This window comes from Pseudoliparis swirei, chromosome 11 (assembly GCF_029220125.1).
Source record: "Pseudoliparis swirei isolate HS2019 ecotype Mariana Trench chromosome 11, NWPU_hadal_v1, whole genome shotgun sequence".
Taxonomy (NCBI): domain Eukaryota; kingdom Metazoa; phylum Chordata; class Actinopteri; order Perciformes; family Liparidae; genus Pseudoliparis; species Pseudoliparis swirei.
The window spans coordinates 7,318,924-7,336,860 of NC_079398.1; the positions used below are offsets into that span (position 1 = coordinate 7,318,924).

General features: G+C 46.6%; 1 protein-coding gene across 1 annotated transcript in view; it reads right to left on the minus strand.

The window, feature by feature from the left end:
* myt1lb (myelin transcription factor 1-like, b) overlaps nt 1-17,937 on the minus strand; it is a 92,475-nt gene that overhangs the window by 44,452 nt on the left and 30,086 nt on the right. The window contains exons 4-5 of the mRNA XM_056426714.1: nt 5,901-6,078; nt 5,564-5,780 (exon numbers count right to left, since the gene is read on the minus strand). Coding sequence (XP_056282689.1) covers nt 5,564-5,780; nt 5,901-6,078 — 395 coding nt within the window. The remainder of the gene's footprint in view (nt 1-5,563; nt 5,781-5,900; nt 6,079-17,937) is intronic.

Consider the following 17,937-nt stretch of genomic DNA (forward strand, 5'->3'; position numbering starts at 1 on the left):
TTCAAATTGAGTTTCATCGCGTGCGCGTTTTAATTCGGGAAAGACTGCAGTAAGTTTCTCTAAATCACTTTGTTGTATCAAATGTAACCGAGTCAAAAGCTTCACAGTAAAATTGAAGAGTACGGTAATACTCAGCCGTTAAAGATATGGTCCCTATCTACAGGGATGGATTAACCAACGGGCCTACCGGGCCCAGGCCCAGGGTCCCATGAGCTCAGGGGGCCCCTGGGCCTGAGCCTCCGCGCGTGACGTCGCTGTTATTAACATTGTATTGATATGAATATGATGATATGACACGATGCGCCGTATGCCGGTATATGCTAGGCTTAAGTCATTCATGTCAGTAACAGGGCCCCAATAGTTCTACTCAGGGATGGATTACCGAACGAGCCTACCGGCACCAGGGGCCCATGAGCTCAGGGGGCCCCTGGGCCTGAGCCTCCGCGCGTGACGTCGCTGTTATTAACATTGTATTGATATGATACGATGCGCCGTATGCCGGTATATGCTGGGCTTAAGTCATTCATGTCAGTAACAGGGCCCCAATAGTCCTATTGAGGGATAGATTACCGAACGAGCCTACCGGCACCAGGGGCCCATGAGCTCAGGGGGCCCCTAAGCCAGAGCCTATGCGTGAAGTCGCTTTTATTAACTTTGTATTGATATGATGATATGACTAGGGATGGGTATCGTTTAGGTTTTTTCCGATACCGGTGCTAAACCGGTACTTTTAAAATGATACCGGTGCCTAAACGGTGCCTGAACCGATACTTTTTTTTTTAAACGCACAATGAGGACATTAAAAACCTCTTTGGCCACATTCCCTGTAGAAGCCGTTATCATGGAGCACTGACAAACAACGGATATCAGACTGTTAACATACACAATATATGTTCTCCATTATATGATGTGATATGTATTGTCATGTGCAGACTTTATAGGGTTAATCCTGTCACTGTTTTGATGGGCAAAGAGAACAACCAATCAGAGGTACTGAAGATGACACGTGACAAATAAAGTTTTGCTTCTGACAGCGAGAGGTCCACTGAAACAAAGTGACGCCCCACGGTCTTTATTCCTCCGTCATTATATTCCCGGTAACACCGGGTATACAGCCGGGATCGCTGGACATCAACACATCTGCTAGCAGACTGTCACGCTCGTAGCTCGTAGCTAGCACTAGCTACGAGCTAGCTTAAACATGGTTATAATGGCTAATTTATTATTTCTTGGGCTACTTTTATGAATGCAAGACTTGCAATCAACGATACGGTACTAATCTGAGTTAAGGCTGCTCGTCATAATCGGTCTCCACGTGTTCAGGGGGACCGGTGACGGTCTCCCCATCGCGCCCAGCCTGACGCTGGTGTGCTCCACACGGGCTCACGCCGTCACACACGGCGCATGCCTCCGCTGTCAAACTTAAATATGAGAGGCTCGTAACCTGCTGACAGGGCGGAGTCACCAGAGAAGTTCACAACAATAGTTTTTTTCAATTTCAATCGGCTCAGGCACCGGAAAGAAGCACCGAAATGTGCGTTGCGTTTCGGTCCGGGTAATACCGGTTGTATTGGAACCGGTACCACATTGGCACCGGTTTCCGGTACCCAACCCTAGATATGACACGATGCGCCATAGCCGGTATATGCTAGGCTTAAGTCATTCATGTCATGGTCATATAATTCGCATTATGTTGTCTGCTCAGCTCCGGTATCGTTGTTCCATACGGACTGTTTTGTTAGCGATGTTTAAATTATTATTATTATTATTATTTATTTATTTTAATTTTTTTGCGCGGGGGGGGGGGGGGGGGCTTGACACGTCCAGGCCCAGGGGCCCGTGGTTTCTTAATCCGTCCATGCCTATCTACAGGGTGTTCAAGAGCCACTATGGGTCAGTGGTCAGTGGTTAGCAGGTCTGACTCAACGAAGGGGTTCAAACCCCACCCTAGTCGATGTGTCCTTAACCCAGAGTTACTTTCTGTCTCTCTATCTACTGCAGGGGTGTAAATATATAAAACATTTTCTTACAGGCAAACAGCCAAAAATAATTTACTTCAAAGAAATATCAAATGTCCTGCAGTAGCAAGAGAAAGAAAATGCAAAAAATGAAAAATTGAAAATGCGTCAAAGCACCGTTTGCTGCTCTCTGATGCTCACTGGTCTGAGCCAGACACTTGGTGTCTCATCTTGGATACAAGTTCATCATGCCTGGGGTCAGGCTCTCAGCTGAGGAAACCCTCAGGATTGAGTGAAGGTGCTCATCAGTCAGACGAGTCCTGTGTGAAGTTGTGTTGATCTTCATCAAAGTGAACAGTTGTTCACAACGGTGCTGCCACACGTAGAGAGGTGTGAGCAGCCTGGGAGGCAGCTGGGGCGTTGTGTCGGGGATAAACGTGGAAACTGCAGCCCACAGACTCATATGTTGCCTTCAGCCTGTCACTGCATTTGAGCTTGTTAGGTTGTAATAGTGTATTTTGATAACATGTGCAGAGATCTTATGCTTTAAATTAATACAGATAGAAAGATATTATAATAGGAAATATTAGGGAGAATATTGATATTGTTATTAATGTATTATGAAGCATAGGGGTAATGTTTACTCTATGCAAATGTAAATGGCAAGAATTAATGTATGTTGCATAAGAGTGACTGTATGTTAATTCAATTCAATTCAGTTTATTTGTATAGCCCAATTTCACAAATTACAAATTTGTCTCGGAGTGCTTTACAATCTGTACACATAGACATCCCTGCCCCAAAACCTCACATCGGATCAGGAAAAACTCTGTTAGTATTTCAGATTGTCGAAGCCGGTCGAAGCCCGTGAAAGTGACTTTATTGAGGACAACAACAAGACGGGACTTTTATTGTGAAAATACTTGTTTAAATACTTGACCGGAAGTGACGTTTTGCCCAGTTTCAGAACTTCCTTATAAGCTCCATCAGCTCCATGTGGAGGTTTGATGGTGCGTTTTCCATTTCAGCTGCAAATGGATTACTGAGCAGTTCAAACCTGTTTTTTTGGGCTTCAAAATCAGCAAATTGGCGTGTGAATGACTTTCAAATGCCGCGCGGTGCGTTTTTCTAGCGTTTTTAGGCCCGCCTGTTTTCCCGACGAGACACTCGCATTAGCGGTAATTAATTACGAAGAGTTTTATAATTCTAATTCGAAACACGACTCCAACGCGCTGTTTTGCCTGGCGCGTTTTTGCCAAGGCGGTTTTGGAGCGGTTGCGTATTTAAAAGTCTCGTCTGGTGTGATCGCGCCCTTATGTTGTACAGCCTCCACCTGTCTTAAACTCCTGTTTTCAAATTCCACCTTTCATTTAGCCATTTTTTGGGGAGAGGGATAGTTGAAAGTTGACAGAAGTGGTGTGTAATACAGACTGTGAGGCACGCATTCGTGGGCCCGCGATTGACGTGCCGACACACGGTCAGTGCATTGTGGGATTTGTAGTATTATGGTGGTGCGTGCGATATACCGGTGGGCCAGCTCTAATAGTAAATAGATTTTATCATGCGGGCCAAAGATAATTCATTCGCGGGCCGCGAGTTGGACACATGTGGTCTACGGTGTATGAATGTAACATGATTGTAAGTCGCCTCAGCTAAATGACATCTAACTCTAAACAGAGTGATAACATTACACTGTTTATTTTGATTAACACTAGTCTGTGTGTCAATTTACATTTGACAATCCACTAGTGTAAAATGAACACTTCTCAGTGTAGAATAATAACTCTTACCAGAGTTGCGTTAACTCTGTAATGTTAACACTATGTTCTGTGTTACTTTAACACTCTAAAGATAAGGGACCATATGTTCACTGGCTGAGTGTTACATTTGATTAACACTATACAGTGTTAGGTAGTGTTAAATGTTTACTCTATTTAGAGTAAATTTTACTCTAAAACTTCAACACTTGGGCAAGAGTTAATTTAACTTAAATTCTGATCGGGACCATACTCAGCAATAGTGTCACATTTAACTCTTTAAGTGTTATTTTAGCACTGTAAAATGTACTGTGAACTTTGAAAGTCAGCATCTCTTATACTCTTAAGATTGAACATCCATCAAGGGACAGGCAACTGAAGATTCTTTTTGTTCTTTTCCTGATTAATCTTTCTGTTGTTAAATAATCATGGCTCAGTTTTAGCACTAATGGCTCTGATGTTTCTGGCAAGACTCTTCTAGAGAATGCTAAAGCATTTCAGTGGGAAATAATTGCCAAGGAGGATCCTGCTGTTTTTAGCCATCCATTTAGATCATTTCTCTGGAAATGAATGCACTAAACATAAAAAATCCATAAAATAGCACACAATTTGTCACCCCTGCACCTCCCAACCAGTTTCCGTTGGGTTCAGCCTAAAGCAGCAGTACAGTAAAGGCTTTGACAATAAGTATGTATACAAGTCAAATAAGCAAATAAATGAATGTATATAAGAGCATATTAAAGAAATAAGCAATCACTATAGGAATGATACATCGTATGGCTTCAGCCGCACTGGTTTCAGGTCCTTGGTATCATTCCAATGCAAAACACAATCAGTGCAACCTTCTTCAGTCAGCCAATCTAATATGGAAATGAAAACCACGGATATGCAAATGTTGGACTGGAGAACATAAATGCTTGTATAATTAAAAAGACAAAGAAATGTTGATAGGACTTGTTCTACATTTTTGGAAATATTGCCATTTTCTTTCTGGAGGAGATAAGCCGACAGTAGCCTAATGTTTTTATGGTTAATAGCTCTTCTCAAGCTCACTTACTGCTTTGTTTAAAGGCACACTGCGGAGGATTCAGTGACATCTAGTGGTCAGGTGGCAGATTGCTCCCCCACTGATTCCTCCCTTTCCAAGACACTGTGAAGAAGACCTGGAGAGCTCATTTGAAGCTAACACGGTTCTTCATTGATAGTTATTTAATGGAAACATTGTTATTAATATTATGTCCCCTGAAATCCTCCACACTATTCCTTTAATGTGTACAACAACCTACATGTAAAAACAATAATTGTACAGGTGGTTTTGTGTTTCTTGGACCCAGTAACTTCTCTGGAGTGTCTCCTGTCTCGCTGGCAACTGAGCCAAGAAATAGTCCTGCACATGACCCCAAATTAAACAAATTATTGTTTTTTACACTTTGTTTTTGTGTCAGCTGTTTCCCTTTGTTTCCAGTATTTGTGCTAAGCTAAGCTAACGAGCTGCTGGCTGTCGCCCTATATTCCCCACGTGGACTTGAGAGTGTTTTGGGATGTTCTCTTGGGACATCTGATGTCGGACTATTCATTTAGAATTCTAAAAAGTTTCTCTGGTGTACGAGTTGCACATTAAACATATCAAGATTCAAGATTCAAGATTCAAGATGTTTTATTTGTCACATACACACACAGGGTGTGCAAATGAAGTGAAAATGCTCATGAGGAATGTGCAAGGGCAACAAGCAACACAAACACACACAATAAAAACAAAAACAACACAATATTTACAGTAAGTGTGTGTGTGTGTGTGTGTGTGTGTTTCTGATGTGTTTCAGTAATATGATGACAACGGGATCTCACCTTGCCCTTGACTCTGCTCCCCTTCTTCTTCTTCTTCTTCTTCGTCTTCTTCTTCTTCCTCCTCCTCCTCCTCATCCTCCTCCTCTTCGTCCTCGTCCTCCTCTTCATAGTCCACTTCCTCTACCGCGTCCTCCGCCTCCTGCAACCTCTCGTCATCACCCTCTTCCTCCTCTTCTTGCTCCACCTCCACATCCTCCTCCTCCTCCTGATCCTCGGCCTCTCCGTCCCCCCTCTGTTCTTCGTGCTCCATTTGCTCTACGTTGTAGTCCATGTAGCCCTCCACCTCCTCCACTTCTCCCTCCTCCACTTCTCCCTCCCCCTCCTCTTCCTCCTCTACTGCTCCTTCCTCCTCCTCTTGCTCCCGGTCGTCCATCTCCTCGGTGCCGTCGGTCTCGTAGCACTCCTCCATGGTGGAGTTGTCCATGTCATCTATGTAGGTGCTCCTCTTGGGGGAGGTGTCCAGGGTCTGTATGTCTAGACTCCTTCTCCTCGTGGCCCGGGGGCAGCCGTAAACTCTGCAGAGGAGAGATAAGAGGGCAGCCGTTAGCCTCACCTGGCTACGAATGCTAACGCTCGTTTGCAGCCAGGCCTCTGTGCTCAGGTGCTTTGCGAGCTATAAAGCAGCAATGGCACAAGAGGCTTCTTACCGCGAGGAAAGCAACGCCTCTTAAGTTCTTCTGCTGGGAGAAATATGAAAGTTTGCTTAACCAACCTTAATTAGACATGTACTAACTATTGGGCAATTATACTAAAATGCTCCATTTCGTCGGGAAAGCAGTTACAAAGGGATAACAACCACCGCCGCAGTCTCTCGAGCAAACAAAGCTTTTATTTTCACATTCATTTATATTCAGGCAACATCAATTTGTTCTCCGGGCAAAAAGTAAAAAATGTGCGTGCTCCACAAACACGATATGCCTATGCCCTTATTCTGGTTCTGACGGGGTCCACAGCTGCTCCGCTGGAATTGAGTGAGAGGGAGAAGAAGACAACCTGTAGCCCCGATTAATTGAATCTGGTCCGAGGCACCTCGGGTTGGTAATGTATTCGGTGTTCTCCCCTCGGCAGCAGGGGGACAGATCCTAATCTGATAATCTGATAATCTGTGTATTCGCTCAGGCTATTGATCACAGGGGCTTAATCCATTTCACTCATCAAACCTCAGAGAGCCCGCGAGCTGCTACCTGCCCCCCCCCCGCCCCCCCTAGTGTAAACTGCATGTGTGTGACTTTGGGGACGTGTTCTGCTGCTTGCTGCATGGTGCATTTCTGGATCATAAAGAAAAAAAAGCACAACGCACAGGTCAGGAATGATGATGAGTTCCGCTGAGTGTTGTGGCCATCAAATCAACCTCGTGTCCAGGTGGAGCGTAAAGAGAGCTAAACGCGCCATGACATATCACCCGGCTCCTATTTTTACAACCTCTGCGTTACTTATCGAGAGCCCCGATGTGAACGAGTGTGAGGCTACGAGAACACTAGGTGTAAGTGGACGTGAGCTGCTTTGGAAGAGGCCCGTTGCAGAGGTGTGGTGAGGTGGTGTAGGGTGGTGGATTGCAGCTAAAAAGGTTTTCCATGTCGGTGTGTCCCACAGTCCAATATTCTATCCACCCCTCCCTCTCTCTCTCTCTCTCTCTCTCTCGCTCTCTCTGTCTCTATCCCTCTCCCCTTAGTCCCAGACGTCCATCAGTCAGTCAGGGTACAGTCAGCTGGCAGGCTCAATCTCACCAAGCCTGGGGATCCCTTAATGGTCTGACCCTGCACCCCCCTCCCCAGCAGCCAGAGGCCTCATTTCATTAATCTAAGCCCACATGGAAACTCATTCCCTCCCTGACAGCCGGATCTCCCCCCCCCCCCCCCCCAGGGCAGTGTGAGGGGTCTGTGGGAAAAGGGTCTGTGATCAATAGTGCTTGTGACCAAACATCTCAAAAGCACATTAAAATGCCACTCATCCTGGGCCCCCTCCGTACCAAGGCCCTCTCCAAATAAATCAAGGGGGCCGGTCCCAGCAGGTTAGCGGCTGCCAAGCCAGGCAGGCTGGCAGGAGAGGAGGCTGGAGAGAGAGAGAGAGAGAGAGAGAGAGAGGAGGAGCTGTGTGGGAATGGCACACAGACTGCTCCCCCCCCCCCACACCCACACCCACACCCACACACACTCAGCCTCTCCACCTCTATCCAGTCTCAAAGCAGCGCGTCAACGTGACTTCACCTGAAGATCACTCTGGTTGTTGAATCCTATAATTGCTTTGCAACACGAGCCAAGTTACAGACGCTGGTCCGTGTTCTTCTTTAGTTATTCAGTGCATCTTTAAAAGGAGTCAAGTGCTCTTCATTAACTCGGGTCAGGATTGTTACAAACAAAGAGGCGGAGGGGGAACGCGCTGCTAGAACCGACTGAGCCCAAAAAGGTCCCGCGGAGCCGCTTTGTGAGACCGACTCTGGATGGCGTGCGTGTGGAGAGGCGTTCTGACGCGCTCGTGACACCACGAGAGGTGAGTCTGCGCTCCCCCCCCCACACACACAGCTCGTGTTTCCTGGCTCTCTGTCGCCATGCGACCCAGACTGCAACATTTGTCATCAACAGGCGACACATCCCCACTCGCTGTGCTCGGCAATTAAAATTCCAGAAATAAGTAGGTGGCTTTAACAGAAAAAGAAGAAAAGACCTCCAACTGGATATTCTAGTCCAAGCCGACCCCCCCCCCCCCCCCCCCCACACACACACACACACACACACCCCCACCCCACACATACAAGAGGCAGCAATCAAAGAGAGAGAGCTTCAGATCACAAAAAGACCACTTCATATTTTATGGAGTGGGCATCCCCGCCAATATGAGATGGAACAAATTATATTACAGTGTGAACAAGTGGCCCCTTTAATGCAGGAAAAAAGAAGAAGAAGTTCTGAAAACGTAACGGGGGGGGGGGGCTGACTGCTGGGATGCCACGGCGCTCCTCGGAGCCTTTATTAGCGGCTGCTCTCAGCGGGGGCAGCAGCTTCAGCCGGTCATTAGCGTCACGCGCTATTTGTCTCCCTGACACCCGCATGAGGCCGCTCTGCCTCTCTCCTCTGCCTCTCCTCTGCCTCTCTCCTCTGCCTCTCTCCTCTGCCTCTCTCCTCTACCTCTCTCCTCTGCCTCTCTCCTCTGCCTCTCTTCTCTGCCTCTCTCCTCTGCCTCTCTTCTCTGCCTCTCTCCTCTGCCTCTCTCCTCTACCTCTCTCCTCTGCCTCTTCTCTGCCTCTCTCTCCTCTGCCTCTCTCCTCTGCCTCTCTTCTGCCTCTCTCCTCTGCCTCTCTGCCTCTTCTCTGCCTCTCTCCTCTGCCTCTCCTCTCTGCCTCTCTCCTCTGCCTCTCTTCTCTGCCTCTCTCCTCTGCCTCTCTCCTCTGCCTCTCTCCTCTGCCTCTCTTCTCTGCCTCTCTCCTCTGCCTCTCTCCTCTGCCTCTCTCTGCCTCTGCCTCTCTGCTCTCTCCTCTGCCTCCTCTGCCTCTCTCCTCTGCCTCTCTCCTCTGCCTCTCTCCTCTGCTCCTCTCCTCTGCCTCTCTTCTCTGCCTCTCCTCTGCCTCTCTCTCTCTCTCTGCCTCTTCTCTGCCTCTCTCCTCTGCCTCTCTTCTCTGCCTCTCTCTTCTCTGCCTCTCTCCTCTCTCCTCTGCCTCTCTTCTCTGCCTCTCCTCTGCCTCTCTCTCTGCCTCTCTTCTCTGCCCATCACCTCTTCCCGTCTCCAGGCATTTTCACCATGTGTCCCCCCCCCACACTTCCCTCTCATCTTCTCACCCTTCATAACCTCATAACCCCATAACCTCACCTGCTCTCCGTCATTTCTTACACCAACTTTCCCCATTTGCTCTCTCTCTCTCTCTCTCTCTCACTCACTCTACCATCTCCCTCCCTCAACATCATTGTTGTCGCCGCTCGGCTATCCACACAGAGCTGGTTGGAGTGTGTGTGTGTGTGTGTGCACCACCTCTTGCTGTACACCCCCCCCCCCCCCCCCCAGCAGGAGGATCTATAGACACGTGTGGCAGAGCCCCGTCTCCATGGTGATACCCTCCAGATCCATGAGGGATTCGCCTCACAGCAAAGAGCCAGCGAGGAGATGAGAGAGAAAGAGGAGGTGGGTGGGGAGGCTATGGGAAGCCAGACAGACATATATAAAAATATATGTATATATATATGTATATATACATGTGTATATGTCATATTTGTACATTGGGGGAAATATAGAAGAGTAGTTAAAAAGAAAGAGGAGGGATGTGTGTGTATGTTTGTATGTGTGCGAGCATGTGTGTGTGTGCGTGTGTCTGTGTGTATGTGTCGGTGTGTGTATGTGTGTGTGAGAGAGAAAGAGGAGAGAGGATCATTTCAGAGCTGTCAGGCTCTCCCACTAGCAGAGGGAGAACAAAAGACGGTGTCTTGGTGCAGAAGGCTCAGCGCATAGCAGACGCGGCAATTTGGGGCGTTTTCTGTCATCTCCGGCTCTCGCTCCCATATCAGCTGCCGCACACACACACACACAGACACACGCACACATGCATAAACACACACACACACACACACACACACAAGTAGAAACACACATCAGTTTGCGTTAAAAACTCATCAAGTACTTCATGGTTGCAGGGTTCTCAAGTTTTGAAGACAGGCAAGCGTGACATTTCCATCAGCACCTGATGCTCAACTGTGCGCGCAACGCTGCGATGCGCGCGCCGGCATCGAGCCGAGAAGAGTTGTTGATGGGGGGGGGGGGTGCTAGTGAATATTTTGTTGCTCCGTCCCGATGCGCGCAGACCGGCGTCGGAGCTCTGCAGCGACCGCGATCGACCTATCGATCGGCGTATTGAGCACCCCTGCATTCAAGCATTAAATAGCCGAGAGTTTTTTTCAGCGTGAGAAATACGATGTGTGGCGGGAGTGCGTGAGTTAAGACCGAAATGCGTGAGTCTCACGCTCAATGCGTGAGACTTGAGAGCCCTGTGGTTGTAGAGTGGAAGTAATCCTCATTACAAACATGTGTGTGGCGCTAACACGTCCGGTAGGATTTAAACGCTCAAGTCTCAACAATACAAGACGTTTACGTGGATATTGTCCACGTGTCAGTTGAATATTTCACGTCCCGAATTCCGTCGTTTCTTGACAAGACGATGTCCCAGACGCCGGGTCTCGTGGCGAGGTGTTGAAAAGGGCCATTGGTACCTGGCAGACACGCCGTTCAGGCCTGTTTGCCGCTCCGGCTCCTGGACTAGTCCCCCATCACCGGTTCCCCATCAATGGTTCCCCATCAACGGTTCCACATCACCGGTTCCCCATCACCTCCCTATGGTCTGCATCTGATAACTCTCTTCTGGGGATCCCTGAGGGACGAGAGGACGGACGGAGGACATTTGGAGCTTTATCGGCATAACTTTGGGAAATTCTGGGGGGCTGAAACGATTAATCAAGGGGACGTTTGACAGAAGATTCATTGGCACATTATTCAGGCACGTGGGTTTGATTTTTTGGGAATTTCTTGTCGTTGTTCTCTTGCATCAAGACAGAAATATCAATCTAAAGATCTATATATATATAATATATGTATATAATATATATATATATACTATATAATATATATATGTATATATATATTTATATGTATATTATATACGCATATTATATATATATATACAGTCGTATGCAAAAGTTTGGGCACCCCTGATAATCTCCATTACTTTCATTTATAAATTGTTGGGCATTTGGATCAGGAACTTCTTTGTCATATATATAATACTTCATGGACACAGTGATATTTTAGCAGTGAAATAAGGTTTATTTGAGAAACAGAAAATATGCCATATGCATCATAAGAGAATTAGACAGGTGCATAAATTTGGGCACCCCAACAGAAAAATCACATTAATATTTAGTAGAGCCTCCTTTTGCAAAAATAACAGCCTCGAGACGCTTCTTAAAGCCTCTGATGAGTGTCTGAATTCTGGATGAAGGTATTTTGGACCATTCTTCCTTACAATACATCTCCAGTTCAGTCAGGTTTGATGGGTGCCTAGCGTGGACAGCCCGCTTCAAGTCACCCATATTTCCAATTATATTCAAGTCTGGCGACTGGGATGGCCATTCCAGAACATTGTAGTTGTTCCTCTGCATAAATGCCTTAGTGGATTTGGAGCGATGTTTCGGGTCGTTGTCCTGCTGGAACACCCAAGTCCGCCGTAACTTCAGCTTTGCTACAGATTCTAGAACATTCTCTCTTGCCTGTCTGTTATCTGCCTCTCTCCTCTGCCTTTCTCTCCCGGGACACTTAGGAAGTAGGACCCAATTGCACGACCGGAGACAGAGATAAAGTATTTGTAAGTACTTTATTTTTCGGTTCTGCAGTGAACAAATGAAAGCGCTCACGTAGTGAGGATCAAAACTTTTCAAGAGCACAACATAACCCGACCTGATCATGGCAAAAGACCAGACGACTGACAAGGAACACTGGGAGACAGGGAATTTAAGCACATGGTAACAAGACACAGGTGGGACCAATCAGGGGGGCTGACACTGATGAGCATAGGAGACAGGTGTGATGACAGGTGAAAACAATCAGGAAGCCTGGAATGAGAGAAAGCGAACATAAATGACATGAACCTCTCTAGCATATCTGTCGGTGCACAACAGTACCCTCTAGGGCCAACTCCTGATGGCCCAGGCTGATTGTAAAAGTCGTGGATAAGAGTCTTGTCTCGATAAATGAAGCAGCTATCCAGCTTCTAGCCTCAGGACCGTAACCCTTCCAGTCTACCAGGAATTGCTTGCCCTCCCTATTACGGACCTCCAGTAGCTTACGGACCTTGTAAACGTCACCCCTTCAAAGAACTGGGGCGGTGGAGGGGCTTGAGGCGGGAACAAGTGTGCTCTCACACACGCTTGATTTACTAACGTGAAACGTTGGGTGCACTCTCAAGGTCCTGGGAGTTGCAAGCGACCGACGCCGGGTTGATGACTCTGGACACTGGAAACGGACCCACAAATCTCGAGCCAGTTTCTTTGAGGCGACATGGAGTGGTAAGTCTTTGGTAGAGAGCCAAACCTTTGGCCTGGACTGTAGGAGGAGCGACCCTGCGATGAACGTCCGCAACAGCCTTCATCCGAGCTGAACTGGAGAAGAGACTGGCGAGCACCAGCCCAAACTCTGCGACAACGTCTGATCATGGCATGTGCCGATGGAACCATCACCTCTTCCTCGTTGTTAGGAAAAGTGGAGGCTGGAAACCATTGACACAATGGAATGGAGAGAGACCTGTGGCGCAGGAAGGGTATTGTGGGCAACCTCGACCCATGTGAGGTGGTCACCCAGGTGGTCTGGTTCGGGAGCGAGACAACGGCGTAGTCTCTAGTTCTTGGTTCAGACGCCCGACTGTCCATTTGACTGCGGGTGATATCCTGATGACAGGCTGACGGTGGCACCTATGAGTCGACAAAACTCTTTCCAGAAGGCGGAAATGAATTGTGGACCCCTGTCGGAAACAATGTCATTAGGGAATCCATGGATCCTGAATACGTGATTCATCATGACCTCTGCGGTGACTTTGGCAGAGGAAGCTTGGTCAATGGGATGAAGTGAGCCATCTTTGAAAATCGATCAACCACTGTTAGAACCGTAGTCTTGCCTCTGGATGAGGAAATCCTGTCACAAAATCCATCGAAATGTGTGACCAAGGACGATGGGGAATCGGCAGCGGCTGGAGCAAGCCCATCTTAACTTGAGATGAGGTCTTATTACACGCACACACGGACAAGCCGCTACATACTCGGCCACATTTTTCTTCATGGATGGCCACCAGAAACGTTGTTGAATCCTGAACATTGTTCTTGCTACTCCCGGATGGCACGAAAGCACAGATGAGTGAGCCCAGTGGATGACCTTGGGTGAAGAGCCTCAGGAACAAACAGCAGATTGTTGGGACACTCGCTAGGCGCTGGATTCATGACATTTGCCTCTTTAACGCCTGACTCCACTTGCCAGGAAAAGGCTCCGATCACCCGGTTAAGTGGAAGGATGGTCTTGGGCTCACCGCAAGTGGTTCGGGATCGAAAGACGAGACAAAGCATCGGGTTTTGATTCTGAGACCGGGACGAAAAGAGAGTGTGAAGTTGAATCTACTAAAGAAAAGTGTCCACCTGGCCTGACGGGAGTTGAGACGCTTAGCCTTTCTTATATATTCTAGATTCTTGTGATCTGTCCAGACTAAAACGGTTGCTCTGCACCCTCAGCCAGTGTCTCCATTCCTCGAGGGCAGCTTTTACAGCTAACAATTCCTTGTTTCCCACGTCATAATTCCGCTCTGCCGTTGTCAACTTCCGCGACAGGTAAGCACATGGATGCATCTTGTTGTCTTCTGCAGAACGTTGAGACAGTACTCCTCCAATTCCCTCATTGGAAGCATCCACCTCGACCATAAACTGGCGCTGGGGATCTGGAATGGTGAGTATGGGAGCTGATGTGAATCTATCTCTGAGAAGTTTGAAAGCAAGATCCGCCTGGGGGTCCACTTGAAGGAACCTTAGGAGAAGTCAGAACATGCAGAGGAGCAGCAACGATGAAATTCTAATAAACTTCCTATAGAAGTTAGCAAATCCTAGGAACTGCTAACCTTTCCTGGATGTGCCTGGCCACTTCCCCACAAGTGACCTTCAAGGATCCATTTGGATATGATTAGGTGAGACTATGTATCCTAAGAAAGACACCTCTTCTGTGTGGAACTCGCACTTCTCTGCCTTGACATATAGCTGATTATCCATGGAGTTTCGCTAACTTGGGAAATTGGGGGCTGAAACGATTTATCGGGGAAAATCTTAGAAGTTCATTGCAATTTCAGACTGGAATTAATTTTGGGAATTTCACAAAATGTTGAAACACAGGCAAATATCAATCAAAAGGCATTACCAAGTACTCATAGTGACCATTCTGAGTGTTGAATCCAGTCTTCCACTCATCCCTTGTTTTATTCTAACCAAGTGTATATTTATTAAATCCAACTTGGTGAATATCTTGCCGTATGAAGCAGTTCAAAAGCAGATGACATGAGTGGCAGAGGATAGCGGTTCTTCACCGTAATGTCATTTAGTGGACTGTAGTCTATGCAAGGTCTCAGAGACCCGTCTTTCTTTCCCACAAAAAAGAATGCCGCTCCGGCTGGAGACGATGAAGGACGGATAATCCCTGATTTGAGTGAAGAGGAGATGTATTCATCCATTGCTGTTCTCTCAGGTCTCGAAATCGAGTAAAGTCCCCCCTTGGGAATGGGGGCGCCAGGTAAGAGATCAATGGGACAGTCAAAATATCGGTGAGGAGGTAGCGACAAGGCTTTAGACTTGTTAAACGCTTCTTGTAAATCATGGTAACAGGAAGGTACCTTGTGTAGATCAGGATAGTCAGGGTGATCTATAATGATCCTACTAGAGTCTGTTGGTGCATTAACAGGTTGCAGTTTCACCTGCCTACAATCCTCCCTTTCCTTAACTTTCCTGAAGGCCAGTCTGGAGACCATGCCTACTTCAGCTTTGCTACAGATTCGGAACATTATTGCAAAATTATGAAATTGCATTGTCCATGGCCCTTATTTATAGTAATCCGTATGGGCTCAGTGCAATGGGTAACCGAACAACAAGCGGCCCTAAGGCACTGGCACTAACAGGATGAGAAGGGACAGTTTATTTTAGCTGTTTGACTAGGCCCCAGTCTATAAGGCTTTCGTCAGCCCCTGAGTCTATTAACACACCCTGGTCAATGGTCTGATAGTTAATACAAATGTCTACCTGAGTAACAGGTTGACCAAGGAGTCTGATTTGGCTGCCAACGGCTTCTTCGAGCACGATCCTTTCCGGCATGAAGCGAGTTGATGACCCGACTGGCGGCATAAACAGCAACCCTCTGAGCAAGTGCCTTCGTCCAGAAAGTGGTCTGTGTTGCCTTGACTTTCACCATTCTTCGCCTTGCTTCCGTCTTTGTTGGCTCCACTGGCCTTACAGAACTGTGCCGTCCTCCGATTTCTAATAGGATCCGAAGGAATCTCGGTTGCTGAAACCTCCGGGTACTTTTCGAGCGGTCTAACATCTGCTGGACAATCTTTGTTTTAGATCCCGGGTGTTTTGGAGCCCCAGGGTTCCCTTTAGAGGAATCAAAGCAGCACAAGTGCAATTGCACCTAAATACCTTTCTAATGTTTGTCCGCCCCTTCTACGAAATTAAATGGCATAAGTTAATCAGACTGAGGTTGTGTTGCATTTAAAATCAGCTTTGTGGTACAGGTATTCAAATCAACAAAATGATAAGGGTGCCCAAACTTTGCACAGCCTATTTTTCACATTTGATTTAATTGCACAACCTAAATACTGCTACACTAAATATCTTTGTCTGAAAACACCCCAGCACTCAGTGTTAACTAGAAATGAATATTACACAACTGTGATCTTTTTGGTGAAGACAGAGTAAATTATCATGCAGCCTCAGAGGGTGCCTAAACTTTGCATACGACTGTATATCATACATATTTATATTATTTATATATTATATATATATACTAGTATATATATATATATATTATGTATAATATATATATATATATCATATGTATATTTTATATATATATATATATATTATATGTGTATATAATATATATATAAATATATATACATATATATATTATATAGTATATATATATATTATATACATATATTATATATATATAGACCTTTAGATTGATATTTCTGTCTTGATGCAAGAGAACAATATATACATATATACAATTTGTTTTAATATGTTATATATATATTACATATATTATATAGTATATAAAGTATATATATATATATTAAAATACATTTTACATGATAAGTATTTACTCTGTACTCTGAAAACCCAATGTCTAGTTTTAAAATGTGAACTTATGAAGCATTTCTGCTCCCAGAATTGAGTGCAACCCTGGGCTCAAGGTTTTAAAGATGGATCTGGTAAAATATTGAAATGTGTATCTTACACGTCATTCTGCATAATTTGGCAGTGGAGGTCCTGAGCAGCTCATCCTGCAGCATATTCTGGGGGTGTAATGCGGCTATCTGTCATGCTCCAGCTAAATTCACTCCTGGATTAGCCAGGTAAGGAGTCTCTCCACCGGTGTAATGACTTCAATCAATCACCACAACGCAGAGAGACACACACACACACACACACACACACACAGGGGCCAGCTAGTTAGTTGCCAGCCTAGGAGCCATTTTGGAAGGTACCTTGTGTAGATCAGGATAGTCAGGGTGATCTATAATGATCCTACTAGAGTCTGTTGGTGCATTAACAGGTTGCGAAAGTTTACACCTGCCCTTACAATCCTCTCCATTCCTTAACTTTCCCTGAAGGCCAGTCTATGTGAGGATTGTGGATCTTCAGCCAGAAACCCCAAAATAATCGGGTGCTGAGTCGACTCAAAAATATGAAATTGCATGCTCTCGGTATGGTCCTTATTTATAGTAATCCGTATGGGCTCAGTGCAATGGGTAACTGTGAACAACAAGCGGCCGTCTAAGGCACTGGCACTAACAGGATGAGATAAGCGGGACAGTTTTATTTTTAGCTGTTTGACTAGGCCCCAGTCTATAAGGCTTTCGTCAGCCCCTGAATCTATTAACACACCCTGGTCAATGGTCTGATTGTTAATACAAATGTCTACCTGAGTAACAGGTCGAGGAGGGAAGTCTGCGGGAAACTTGCTCACCAGCGCCCTCCTTTTGACTGGTGAGCACGATCTTTCCCAGGCATGAAGCGAGTTGATGACCCGGCTGGCCGCAGTAAAACAGCAACCCTCCGTGACGGCGCTGCCTCTCCTCCAGAGAAAGCCTGGTTCTTCCAAGCTGCATGGGTTCACCGAGTCATTCGGAAGTGTAGTCCTCTGATGGTCCGGTAACATGAGCTGAAATCCTCCGCTGGCGGCGCGACCCTCCGAGGCGAATTCTGGAAGCTGGGAATAACATCTCGGTTGCGTCGACGCTCCTCTCTCTTTCGAAGACGGTTATCGATCCGGATGGCCACAGCGATGAGGGATTCAGATCCCGGGTGTCTCCAGTGGAGCCAGCTGGTCCTTTATCGGTTCAGTCCTGTCATGAAGGCGTCACGAAGAGCCGGAACATTCCATCCGCTGTCCGCTGCTGCTGTACGAAACTCGATGGCATAATCAACCACCTGACGGTTGAGCTGGCGATTTGAAACAGTCTTCTGCTGGCCTCCGTAGCAGGCGATGAGTGGTCAAAAATGCGCCTCATAGTCTCTATGAAATCGGCTAATGAGTAACATAGTTCGGTGTCTCTAGACCATTCTGCAGTAGCCCAGGCTGCAGCTCTTCCCGTT